This window comes from Erythrolamprus reginae, chromosome 9 (genome assembly GCF_031021105.1).
Source record: "Erythrolamprus reginae isolate rEryReg1 chromosome 9, rEryReg1.hap1, whole genome shotgun sequence".
In the NCBI taxonomy this organism is placed as follows: domain Eukaryota; kingdom Metazoa; phylum Chordata; class Lepidosauria; order Squamata; family Dipsadidae; genus Erythrolamprus; species Erythrolamprus reginae.
In genome coordinates this window covers 47,342,035-47,355,516 of record NC_091958.1, presented here as the reverse complement: position 1 = coordinate 47,355,516, position 13,482 = coordinate 47,342,035, and the positions used below count along the sequence as shown (strand labels likewise).

General features: G+C 44.9%; 1 protein-coding gene across 2 annotated transcripts in view; it reads left to right on the top strand.

The window, feature by feature from the left end:
• SNX29 (sorting nexin 29) overlaps positions 1–13,482 on the top strand; it is a 213,071-nt gene that overhangs the window by 103,772 nt on the left and 95,817 nt on the right. For both annotated transcript variants that reach the window (XR_011559849.1, XM_070761121.1), the window contains exon 16: positions 832–948. Coding sequence is in view for 1 of the 2 variants with exons in the window: in XM_070761121.1 (XP_070617222.1) it covers positions 832–948 (117 nt within the window). In the remaining variant the exon portion in view is untranslated. The remainder of the gene's footprint in view (positions 1–831; positions 949–13,482) is intronic.

Sequence of the window (13,482 nt, the reverse complement as noted above, 5' to 3'; positions counted from 1 at the left end):
TCTCCTTCTGAGCTGTCTGCCACATTCTCCTCCTCCCTGTCACTCATGTCTTCTTGGTCAGAGGAGCCTTCATCAGCAGATTCGACCGGGGGCAAAACAGGGCTGCAGCATGTGGATGTCTCCCCCCCATCCACAGTCCTTGGGGCAGGAGCTAGGCCAGAGCTAACCACAACAACGTGGAGATTCTGGGAGGATGAAAAATGGGCCTCCTGAAAGTTCTGGAAGTCCAGAAACGGCCCATTTCTGGCCTCCAGAGAGTCTCCGGAGCTCAGGTGTGGCCGTTTTCACCCTCCCAGAGGCTCGACCAAAGCCTCCAGAACCTGGGGAGGGTGGAAACACCACCCACCCCCGTCCGTGGTGTAGGAGGTCAAGTAAGCCACGCCCACTGTGGCCCCGCCCACCCAGGAACCGGGCAGAGACCCGTTTGCTGAACAATTTTAATCCCACCCCTGCCCGAGATATCCGTCCATCATAAATATGAGTCAGTTACCAAGCATCTCAATTTTAACCACAAGACCATTGGGGATGCTGCAACAATCATAAATGTGAATAAAAAGTGGTCCTAAGTCACTTTTCTCAGTCCCGTCATAACTTCAAATGGTCACTAAATGAATCGTGGTCAGTTGAGGAGTTCCTGTATTGTAGGAATGCTCTTGTTCATATTTGGTTTTTTTTGCAATAGCGTTGACCATCTGCTTGCACCGTTTCCTTTGTGGGATTGTGCAGAAGCAGAGGCGATTTCTTTGTGGATTCCGATTGTGGATGACCCCCAACGCTCATTTCCCCATCAGCTGAATTTGTTGGTTGTGTCTCTGTGTGTTTGTGTTGCAGGTGGCGGAGATGCACGGGGAACTGATCGAATTCAACGAACGTCTCCATCGTGCCTTGATGGCCAAAGAAGCCCTCGTGACACAGATGAGACAAGAACTGATTGATCTGAGAGGACCGGTAATCATTTCCTTTTTGTCTAAATGACCCCCATCATCCTTAGCGATAAGCGGGGGGGGGGGGGGAAGGAAAGGGAGGGGAGTCCTCCAATTGCCACCACCCCAGCGGTGATGAAAACAGTGACACTCAACCAGTCCTCGCACTTACAAAGGACACAGCGTCCTTGTGGTCATGTGATCAAAATACAAGTACTTGGCAACCGTACACACGCACCCCCCCTATCTGTCTACCTAACTACCTCTAGCTACCAATCTTCTGTCTCTGTCTACCCACCCACCCATCATCCATCCATCCACCCATCTATCCTGTCTGCCCATCCACCCACCCACCCATCATCCATCCGTCCATCTTTTTTCTGTCTGTCTGTCTGTCTGTCTGTCTATCTATCTCTGTCTACCCATACACCCACCTTCGTTCGTTCCTTCGTTCGTTCCTTCGTTCGTTCCTTCGTTCGTTCCTTCGTTCGTTCCTTCGTTCCTTTGTTCGTTCTTTTGTTCCTTCCTTCCTTCCCTCCCTCCCTCCCTCCTTCCTTCCTTGATTGTGAAGTGAATCTGCCTCCCCTGTTGATTTTGCTTTTCAGAAGGTTGCAAAAGTGGATCATGCGACTCTCCAGTGTCATAGCCGTAGCAATAGCACTTAGATTTACATACCGCTTCACAGTGCTTTTACGGCCCTCTCTAAGCCGTTCACAGAGTCAGGCCCTTGTCCCCTCATTTTACCCACCTTGGCAGGACGGCAGGCTGAGCTTAACCTCGAGCCCATTTCGGCTGAGCGAAAGGAAACTCGATTGGTGGAGCCCATGTTTTGCCCCTCAACTCTGGCACTCCACGAAGCGGTGAGCTTATTTGGTTTGCAAATCCTGGTGTCCGCCGTACCCTTATGTTTATCTTGCCCTTAAGATTTTATTCCGGAATTTATAGCTGGCAGGGCTTCAATTAAACTCTTGTCCACCCCAATGTACCGGCAAGGCATGCAATAAAGAATTCTGCCACCAAATTACTTTACACAGCACCGTTATTGCGAAGGACACAGTCCCCTTGGGCCTCATAATCATCCCACAATTACTTCCCTTCCAGCAGCCCATTTTGCCACCACATAGACGCTCGCTGCACATTCACAAGTCTCGGGGTCAAGAGAAATGGAAGCCTTTGTGCACCCTGCTTCATTACCCCTGCCCACCTCCCCAATTGCTACCAACTCTCTAATCGGATCCGTATGCTTTAAATTGCAATTTGTTCTGTGCTGCCATTTTACTACTGGCGCTATGCACTCGTTCCTAGACTTAACACCCATTCATTCAGCGACGTTTCGAAAGTTGTTGTTGTTATTATTATTATTATTATTATTATTATTATTATTATTATTATTATTTATTAGATTTGTATGCCCCCCCTTTCCAGAGACTCGGAGCGGCTCACAACAACAAAACAGTACAAATCCAATACTTAAAGCAGTTTAAAACTCTTAATTTAAAAAACTGCTGACCTTCAGATCTACAGTCAGCTTCAGTGGCTTGCAGTACAGCACTCTACCTGCTGCGCCACCCCGGCTCAATAATAATATTATTATTATTAATTAGATTTGTATGCCACCCCTCTCCGCAGACTCGTTGTAAGTCAATAATACCTATATATTTAAAACATCCCAGGAAAATACAATGATACCTTGTCTTACAAACTTAATTGGTTCCGGGACGAGGTTCTTAAGGTGAAAAGTTTGTAAGACAAAACAATGTTTCCCATAGGAATCAATGGAAAAGCGATTAATGCGTGCAAGCCCAAAATTCACCCCTTTTGCCAGCCGAATCGCTCGTTTTTGTGCTGCTGGGATTTCCCTGAGGCTCCCCTCCATGGGAAACCCCACCCCCGGACTTCTGTGTTTTTGTGATGCTGCAGGGGAATCCCAGCATCGCAAAAACGAGCGCTTCACTGGCAATGGAAATCCGGTGGTGGGGTTTCCCAGCGAAGGGAGCATCGGTGAAATCGCAGCATCGCAAAAACACCGAAGTCCTTGAAACCCCACCTCCGGACCTCTGTGTTTTTGCGATGCTGCGATTTCATTGAGGCTCTCCTCACTGGGAAACCCCACCTCCGGATTTCCGTTGCCAGCGAAGCGCCCGTTATTGCGCTGCTGGGATTCCCCTGCAGCATCACAAAAACACGGAAGTCCGGAGGTGGGGTTTCCCATGGAGGGGAGCCTCAGGGAAATCCCAGCAGCGCAAAAACGGGCGCTTCGCTGGCAACAGAAGTCCGGAGGCGGTGCATTCCAGTGGCGGCAGTGGGTTTGTAAGGTGAAAATAGTTTGTAAGAAGAGGCAAAAAAAATTTAAACCCCGGGTTTGTATCTCAAAAAGTTTGTATGACGAGGCATTTGTAAGACGAGGTATCACTGTATTTCTTGAGAGTTAGAATAATTAATTGGTGGAACGACTGTGCCTCCAGAAGTTGTAGTTGCTCCGTCACTGAAGGTTTTAAAGAAGAGACTGGGCAGCCCTTTGTCTGAAGTGGTATCGGGTCTCCTGCTAGAGCGCGGGGTTGGACTAGATGGCTCCCAAGGTCCCTTCCAACTTTGTTATTCAATTCTGTTAATTTGTCCCGCACCTCCAGCTGAAAGAAGCGAAGTCAAAATTTTTATCCCTTCTGCTCATCAAGCACCCTCGACGTTTAAAATATATTTGAAAAGACAAGAGCATCCAGATTTTAGAGAGGCGCTGAATAATAAGCACTATATATCAGTATAACGTCTTTACAATTTTCAAAGCATGAAGGGGAATTGGGATAGATTGAGTGGGGACTGCTTTCCCCCTGCCACTTTGAATAAGCCATACGGAGCAAAACCCGATTTTAAAAAATCTCTCTCGGCTTTCACCATCAAGACTAAAAACATTTCTTGGAATTTCTAACCTCTTTAGAGGCCCTTTGTCAAGATATTGGATAAGGGGGGGAAAAGAGAGCGCTATAAAATATTTCTCAAATCATATTTTCCCTTCCTGAATCACCGTGTTCGCTTTTGGGGCTGTCAATTATTATTATTTTTTTAAAATGGATTGCAAAGGGGGGGGGGAAGGGCTTTGAGTCGATTTGAAAGGCTGCACAAAATAGCAATCCGGTTCATGTATAATTCTAAGCCATAAAGGGCTTTGAGGTTCCTTCTGCTTGTGGCTTGACAATTTTGTGTGAATTTTGTGACTGTGCTTTGTGCTTCCTGCCTTAGTGGTGATGCACAAAGTGGAACATTACATTCCAACAGATGCAAATATAGCCTGTATTTAAAAGCCAGGACTGAATGTCCAGATATATACAGTGGTACCTCATGATACGAACCCCTCGTCTTACGAACAACCCGAGATACGAACCCGGGGTTCAGAAAATTTTTGCCTCTTCTTCCGAACTTTTTTCTTCTTACGAACCCGACGACGACGAGAAGCCCCGCCGCCCGGCTGTCGCTTTTTGAAACAGCCAGGGGGCTTCCCAGCGTCCTCCTGAACCCGAACGCCAAACCCGAACTTCCGGGTTCGGTGTTTGGGAGGCCTCCGAGAAGCCCCCCGGCTGTTTTAAAAGGTGACAGCCGGGCGGAGGGGCTTCTCAGCGGCCTTCCGAACGCCGAACCCGGAAGTTCGGCAAAAGTTCGGGTTCGGGAGGCCGCTGGGAAGCCCCGCCGCCCGGCTGTCACCTTTTAAAACAGCCAGGGGCTTCCCAGCAGCCTCCTCAACCTGAACGCCAAACCCGAACTTCCGGGTTCGGCGTTCAGGAGGCCTCTGAGAAGCCCCCTGGCTGTTTTAAAAGGTGATAGCTGGGCGGCGGGGCTTCCCAGCGGCTTCCCGAACCCGAACTTTTGCCGAACTTCCGAGAAGCCCCCCCGGCTGTTTTAACCTCCCCCTGGAACCAATTAGGAACCTCCCCCTGGAACCAATTAGGTTCGTAAGACGAGGTATTACTGTATATATATATAGGGATTGGATACTGTAGCCTAGAGTATAATTCTCTGCCTTACAAGGGAAAGGTTGCAGGTTCAAGTCCCAGTGGGTATGGCTAGCTGATGAGGCCAAAATAAGGCAAAAAATCATGTGACACACACCCACACACATATATATAAAACCTATATAATATTATCAAATAAAGAAAACCTCAAAAAAAAAACAACCCCAACAGTCTTTTCCCACCTTACATTAAAAAATTACATTACATCAGTTTAAACCATATCAAACTCTATATTATGCCCATCTTAATTCAAACTTTCATTTCTACATTAGATTAATTAATTCAGTATCATCTTATCCTGTAATTACTAGAGGTTCTATATACAGTGGAACCCCGACATAAGAGCTGCTCTACTTAAGAGCAACTCGAGATAAGAGCTGGGAGGGGAGAGATATTTTTGTTCTACTTACAAGCCCAAATTCGAGATACAAGCGCCAAGGAGCTGTCTCCTGAAGCCAAACGCTAACTTCCGCGTTCGGCTTCAGGAGACAGCTGCGAAGCGGCGCGCGTGTTTTAAAAGGTTGCAGCCGGCCTGGGGGGCTCGGGGGGGTGCTTGCAGCTTTCTTTCTTGCTCTTTTTCTTTCTCTCTTTTACCTTCCCTTCCTCTATTTCTTCTTTTCTTTCTCCTTCCCACCTTCTTCCCTCCCTCCCTCCCTTCACTCATTCCTCTCTTACTCTCCCCTTTCATAAGTTTCCTTGCTTCCTTCCTCTGTTCCTGTCCCTTCCCCCTTTCTTTCTTTCTTTCTTTCTTTCTTTCTTGCTCTTTTTCTTTCTCTCTTTTACCTTCCCTTCCTCTATTTCTTCTTTTCTTTCTCCTTCCCACCTTCTTCCCTCCCTCCCTCCCTTCACTCATTCCTCTCTTACTCTCCCCTTTCATAAGTTTCCTTGCTTCCTTCCTCTGTTCCTGTCCCTTCCCTCTTTCCTTCCTTCCTTCCTTCCCACCCTCCGTCCATTCATTCACCCATTCCTCTCTTGATCGCTTAAAGCCGGTCCCTGGTGCAAAAAGGGTTGGGGACCTCTGTCCTACAGGATTGGGTGGCAGAGAAGTTGAACATATGTAAATTTAAAAGTTTAAGAAAGTTTACAAGTTAAGTGAAAGAAACTTCATTATTCATTTATATGTACATGTAAATTTCTTCATTAAAAACATGTCTTTCTGCATAATTTAGACTAACTTTGTGAGTTTTTTGAGGGCTGGAACCAATTAAAATTATTTACATTAATTCCTATGGGGAAAAGTCGTTCGAGATAAGAGCTGCTCGACTTAAGAGCCCAGGTCCAGAACGAATTAAACTCGTATCTCGAGGTACCACTGTATATCTAAAAATAGAACAAAATGCCTATTATCGTATATCACATAAACTATATTGAAAGAATCCCATATGTTTAAATTCTTATTAATAAATGAATTTGAGTCGAGTATTCTGAGCAGAGACAGGTTACAAGCGGTGTGCCACAAGGGTCTGTTCTGGGTCCTATTCTTTTTAATATGTTTGTGAGTAACATAGGGGAAGGTTTGGTAGGGAAGGTTTGCCTATTTGCCGATGACTCTAAAGTGTGCAATAGGGTTGATATTCCTGGAGGGGTCTGTAATATGGTAAATGATTTAGCTTTACTAGATAAATGGTCAAAGCAATGGAAACTGCAGTTTAATGTTTCCAAATGTAAAATAATGCACTTGGGGAAAAGGAATCCTCAATCTGAGTATTGCATTGGCAGTTCTGTGTTAGCAAAACCTTCAGAAGAGAAGGATTTAGGGGTAGTGATTTCTGACAGTCTCAAAATGGGTGAGCAGTGTGGTCGGGCGGTAGGGAAAGCAAGTAGGATGCTTGGCTGCATAGCTAGAGGTATAACAAGCAGGAAGAGGTGAGACCACATTTGGAGTACTGTGTTCAGTTCTGGAGACCTCACCTACAAAAAGATATTGACAAAATTGAACGGGTCCAAAGACGGGCTACAAGAATGGTGGAAGGTCTTAAGCATAAAACGTATCAGGAAAGACTTCATGAACTCAATCTGTATAATCTGGAGGACAGAAGGAAAAGGGGGGACATGATCGAAACATTTAAATAGATGGACCATGAGGTCTTTTTCTGCCATCAGTCTTCTATGTTTCTATCATTATATAGTGCTACCACCAATTCTTACCTTGCTATTCTTATCTATACGCGCATTTGTTGGCAGGGTGATGTCTCTGCTTTTTTAGTATGCTGTCTCGATTCGCTGTCGCTTTCCTCCCCAGTCTATAAAGTGGCCTATTGTTTTTATTGACATTTTAAAAGCTGCCTTATTTATCTCTTACCGCTTCCAAAGCCAATCTATTTAGTAAGAGCAGCGAGGGTTTTATTTTTTTTATTTTTAAAGAATAAAATGTTCAACAAAAAGAAAGAATCAAACTGAAAAGAGGCTTTCAAAATAACCTTTCTGTACCGAATTTGTTCTGCTAAGTGTTGAAATTATACATGCCGCCAGAAATCCATCTGACACTGTGTGTGTTTGGATGTCTACATGCATAATGAAAAGGGAGAAGAGCAAAACACATAACATTTTACATCCCCCAGCTGTGTGTCCTTCCTTCATCGCCCCCCAGAAATTGGCAAGCAAGCAAGCAGTCAGGTAGGTAGGTTTAAGGCTAGGGAAGGGGGGAAAGAAAATGAAATTCGAGACTTAATGGACCCCTTTTGCAATAACGAGCAGACCCAGGTGGAAAGCAAACGCATCTCAAATTAAAGTTGGAATTGGTACCATTGGGAAGAAACATAGAAACATAGAAACATACAAGTCTGACGGCAGAAAAAGACCTCATGGTCCATCTAGTCTGCCCTTATACTAATTTCTGTATTTTATCTTAGGATGGATATATGTTTATCCCAGACATGTTTAAATTCAGTTACTGTGGATTTACCAACCACGTCTGCTGGGAGTTTGTTCCAAGGATCTACTACTCTTTCAGTAAAATAATATTTTCTCAGGTTGCTTTGGATCTTCCCCCCAACTAACTTCAGATTGTGTCCCCTTGTTCTTGTGTTCACTTTCCTATTAAAAACACTTCTCTCCTGGACCTTATTTAACCCTTTAATATATTTAAATGTTTCGATCATGTCCCCCCTTTTCCTTCTGTCCTCCAGACTATACAGATTGAGTTCATTGAGTCTTTCCTGATACGTTTTATGCTTAAGACCTTCCACCATTCTTCATTTTTGTGAATATCTTTTTGTAGGTGAGGTCTCCAGAACTGAACACAGTATTCCAAATGTGGTCTCACCAGCGCTCTATATAAGGGGATCACAATCTCCCTCTTCCTGCTTGTTATACCTCTAGCTATGCAGAGGTATAAGAAGAATGTGAACTCCAAATACGAACTGAATAATCAAATTATCACAGATAACCCCCACTCAGTTAAAGACCTTGGTATACTAATAACAAAAGATTTAAGGGCCAAAGCCCACTGCAACAATATAGCAAGAAGGCTTCAAGAGTTGTAAACCTAATGCTACGTAGCTTCTGCTCTGGCAATCTCACACTACTTACCAGAGCTTACAAAACTTTTGCCAGACCCATCCTCGAATACAGCTCATCTGTTTGGAACCCATATCGCATCTCCGACATTAACACCCTTGAAAAGGTCCAAAGATACTTCACCAGAAGAGCCCTTCACTCCTCCACTCGAAATAGAATACCCTACGAGACTAGACTTTCAATCCTGGGCCTAGAAAGTTTAGAACGAAGACGCCTTAAACAAGATCTAAGTATTGCCCACAAGATCATATGCTGCAACGTCCTGCCTGTCGGTGACTACTTCAGCTTCAACCACAACAACACAAGAGCACACAACAGATTTAAACTTAATATTAACCGCTCCAAACTTGACTGTAAAAAATATGACTTCAGTAACCGAGTTGTCGAAGCATGGAACTCATTACCGGACTCCATAGTGTCATCCCCAAACCCCCAACACTTTACCCTTAGATTATCTACGGTTGACCTATCCAGATTCCTAAGAGGTCAGTAAGGGGCGAGTACAAGTGCACTAGAGTGCCTTCCGTCCCCTGTCCTATTGCTCTCCTATATCTCCTAAACCTTTCTTCTATTCCTATATCTCTTCTTCTATTCTTTCATTGATATGTTCTATTACTATATCTTCTTTTCTATTATTTCTTAGATATATTTTACTATGAGTATCTCCTCTATAACCTTCATCATGTATTTTACTATGTGCATATAGATATATACCCAATAAAACCCTCATTGTGTATTGGACAAAACAAATAAATAAATAAAATAAATAAAATAAAATGTGCCTTGTCAAGAAAGTTGGTGCAAGAATTAAATCACCGTCCAACTATCCCTAGAGGGCAGCAGGTTGCTGATTTGTAAATTAAAAGATAGGAATCCTTTGTGCTTGTTCTTCCTGCCCGCCCCCGCCTACCCCTTGGCCAGAAATGTACCGAATTCACAGTTCTTTCATGCAAAAAAATAAATAAAAAATACGGAAGAGTTTATATGAATTTGATCTGTATTTTTCCTATCCATTGCTCTCGAGGTGATGTTGGGCAACGAAGATATCAGGTAGTCTTTGACTTAATGCCAATCACAGAGCCTGTCCATCGTGGCTGTAAGCCAGTGTTTTTCAACCAGTGTGCCGTGGCACACTAGTGTGCCGCGAGACATGGTCAGGTGTGCCGTGAAGAAGGAAGCTCAGGTTCCGGTCTCACAATTTTTTGCTGAGAGAGGGAGAAAGAGAGAGAGAAAGAGGGAGAGAGAAAGAAAGCAAGAGAGAGAGAAAGAGAGTGTGAGAGAGAGTGTGTGAGAGAGAAAGAAAGAGAGAAAGAAAAGAGAGAAAGAGAGAAAGCAAGAGTGAGAGAGAAAGAAGGCAAGAGAGAGAGAGAGAAAAGGAGAGGAAGGGAGAGAGAGAAAGAAAGCAAGAGAGAGAGAGAAAAGGAGAGGAAGGAAGAGAGAGAGAGAGAGAAATGAGCAAAAAGGGGAGGAAAAAAGAGAAATGAGAAAATAATTGAGACAGAGAATGAGAGGAAAGAGAGAGAAACAAAAGAGAGAGAGAAGTGACTCTTGATTTAAAGCATATAAAAAGCACCCAAAGAATAAGAGAGAGAAAAACCCAGCCCTCATCTGTTTTTGGAAATGGTTCAAGAGTGTGTATACACACACACACACACACACACACACACAAGGGTGGGGAGGCGACAGGAATGGAAAAAGAGAAGAGACACATTTTGTGTCATTTTGGTTGGTGGTGTGCCCCAGGATTTTGTAAATGTAAAAAATGTGCCGCGGCTCAAAAAAGGTTGAAAATCACTGCTGTAAGCAACCATGGTGGTAAAATGGGTGGGTCATGGGACTGCGGGGGGTAACTGTAGGAACTTCAAATCCAGGTTATAAGTAGCCTCAATGGATTGGTCCATTTTGATTTCGAATGACGGCTAAAATACAAGTCAGAGTAGAGTAGAGTAGAGTAGAATAGGATAAAGTAGAATAGGATTGGAATGAAATGGAGTAGAGTAGAATAGAGTAGAGTAGAATAGGATTGGAAAGGAATGGAATGGAATAGAATAGAATATAATTCTTTATGGGTCAAGTGTGATTGGACATACAAGGAATTTGTCTTTGGTGCACAAGCTCAGTGAGAATAGAGAATAGAATAGAAAATAGAATGGAACGGAACCGAACAGAATAGAGCAGAATAGAATAGAATAGAATTCTTTAGTGGCCAAGTGTGATTGGACACACAAGGAATTTGTCCTTCGTGCAAGAGCCGGAGTGGCGCAGCAGGTAGAGTGCCGTACTGCAAACCACTGAAGCTGACTGTAAATCTGTAAGTCAGCGGTTCAAATCTCATCACCGGCTCAAGGTTGACTCATCCTTCCATCCTTCCGAGGTGGGTCAAATGAGGACCCGGATTGTGGGGGCAATAGGCTGGCTCTGTTAAAAAAGTGCTAAGTGCTATTGCTAACATGTTGTAAGCCGCCCTGAGTCTAAGGAGAAGGGCAGCATAAAAATTGAATGAATGAATGAATATACTCTCTGAGTATCTAATACAATGCATCAATAGAAGGCCATTTCTACTTACCTCTGAGCCCATGCTTCCATTACCTGAAGTTACTTCTCTTTAAAGCGTCCCCCCCCCGCCCCCAATAGTATTACTGGCCATGTTTTGGTTGTAAACAAAATTGTGGGAAACAACTACAAATCAACCAAGATTATATGCCCCATCAATGGAGATTTCCAAAAATAGACTGGTCAACTTTTTGACCGGGATGGTCTGTTGCCTTGAGCGGAGAGTTGAACTAGAATATCTCCAAGGTCTGTTCCAGCCCCATGAGTCTATACAGGTCGTCCTGGACTGAACCACAGTTCGTTGAGTGACCGTCCAATGTTCCAAATGACACTGAATACTGTGACTTACGGCTGTCGTTCACAGTGATGACCTTTGCAGGATCCCCATGATCACGTGATCAAAATTCAGAAGCTTGGCCACTGATTCATATTTATGACAGTGGGAGTGTCCCGAGGTCATTTTGCGACCTTCTGTCAATCAAAGTCAATGGGGAAGCCAAGTTTCCTTAACAACTGGATTTGCTAACTTTTCAACTGCAGCACTGGTTCACTTAACAGACGAGGCAAGAAAAGTGGTACAGTGTCCCCTCGATTTCCACGGGGGATGCGTTCCGAGACCGCCCGCGAAAGTCGAATTTCCGCGAAGTAGAGATGCGGAAGTAAATACACCATTTTTGCCTATGGACAGTATCACAAGCCTTCCCTTAACACTTTAAACCCCTAAATTATAATTTCCCATTCCTTTAACAACCATTTACTCACCATTATTACTGGTACTCACCATTGAATAAGACACTTAGTGATCCTGATATTTATAAACATAATTATTTATTAACAATTTTTTTTTTTTATTATTTGCAAAAATTATTAGTTTGGTGATGACATATGACGTCATCGGGTGGGAAAAAACCGTGGTATAGGAAAAAAAACCGCGAAGCATTTTTTAATTAATATTTTTTGAAAAACCGTGGTGTAGGCTATTCGCGAAGTTTGAACCCGCGAAAATCGAGGGAACACTGTACAATGGGACAAAACTCACTTAACCAATACAGTGAACCCTCGAGTTTCGCGTCCTCAAGGATCGCGAAAGGGCTATTTCGCTAGTTTTCAACCCGGAAGTAAACTCCACCATCTGCGCATGCGTGCCCTTCCACGCATGCGTAGATGGTGGAGTTTCCCCGCCGGGCAGAGGCTTCCCTGGGTCTTCCCCCTCTTGCCCCGGTAAGACCCCAGCGGCGGTGGGCTGGAGCGCGAGCTTGGGGCAGCCTAGCTCCACTTCCCAGCTGGGAAGCGGAGCCGGCAACAGCGTGGGCGGGGTGGGCGGCCGCGCGCGAGCTTGGGGCAGCCTGGCTTCGCTTCCCAGCTGGGAAGCGGAGCCGGCAACAGCGTGGGCGGGCGGGGCGGCGCGCGCGAGCTTGGGGCAGCCTGGCTTTGCTTCCCAGCTGGGGAGCAGCCCCAGCAACGCGCGCGAGCTTGGGGCAGCCTAGCTTTGCTTCCCAGCTGGGAAGCGGAGCCGGCAACAGCGTGGGCGGGCGGTGCGGGGCGGCGCGCGCGGAGCTTGGGGCAGCCTGGCTTTGCTTCCCAGCTGGGGAGCAGCCCCAGCAACGCGCGCGAGCTTGGGGCAGCCTAGCTTTGCTTCCCAGCTGGGAAGCGGAGCCGGCAACGCGCGCGGCGCTTGGGGAAACCCCAGATCCGCTCCCCAGCTGGGAAGCGGCCCCAGCAACTCGCGCGCGCGCTTGGGGAAACCCCAGATCCGCTCCCCAGCTGGGGGAGCGGCCCCCAGCAACGCGCCGCGCGCTCCCCAGCAACGCGCTGCGGCGGTGGAAGTAAAAACACCATCTGCACATGCGCAGATGGTGTTTTTACTTCCGCACCGCTACTTTCGCGAAAAATCGATCATCGCTTGGGGTCCTGGAACGGAACCCTCGCGATGATCGAGGGTTCACTGTATCTCACTTAACAACAAAAATTGGTACTGGTACATGGTGGACCACATCCACTTCGAAATTATGGAAATAAGATTGAATAACTTTGATGAAAATAAATTGGAGAAGCTGATGGCACGATGGAATAAGGTGAATAATTACATCTTAAGTAGAATTTATGACGGACAATGTGAAAAATAAATTCCAATCACTTTTTGGTATGTAAAGAAATGTAAAACCGGAAGCTAAGGAAGAAATTGAAACTTATTGCAAATAATTTAACCCCCTATATGGTGGTGGGGTTTATTGGTGTTGGACACTTTTTCTTTAAGTATTTTTTTGTTTGTTGTAATAAAATTTAATAAAAATATTTTTTTTTTAAAAAACCCTTAGCAACAAAAATTTTGGGCTCAATTGTGGTTGTAAATCAAGAATGACCTGTATTTTGTTGATAAGGATATTCTTAATAATTAATGTTGGAATGATTACAACATTACAATTATGAAATGCTGTTTAATATTGTGAAATATTAACAATATTTGTTGAAGGCTTGTTTTG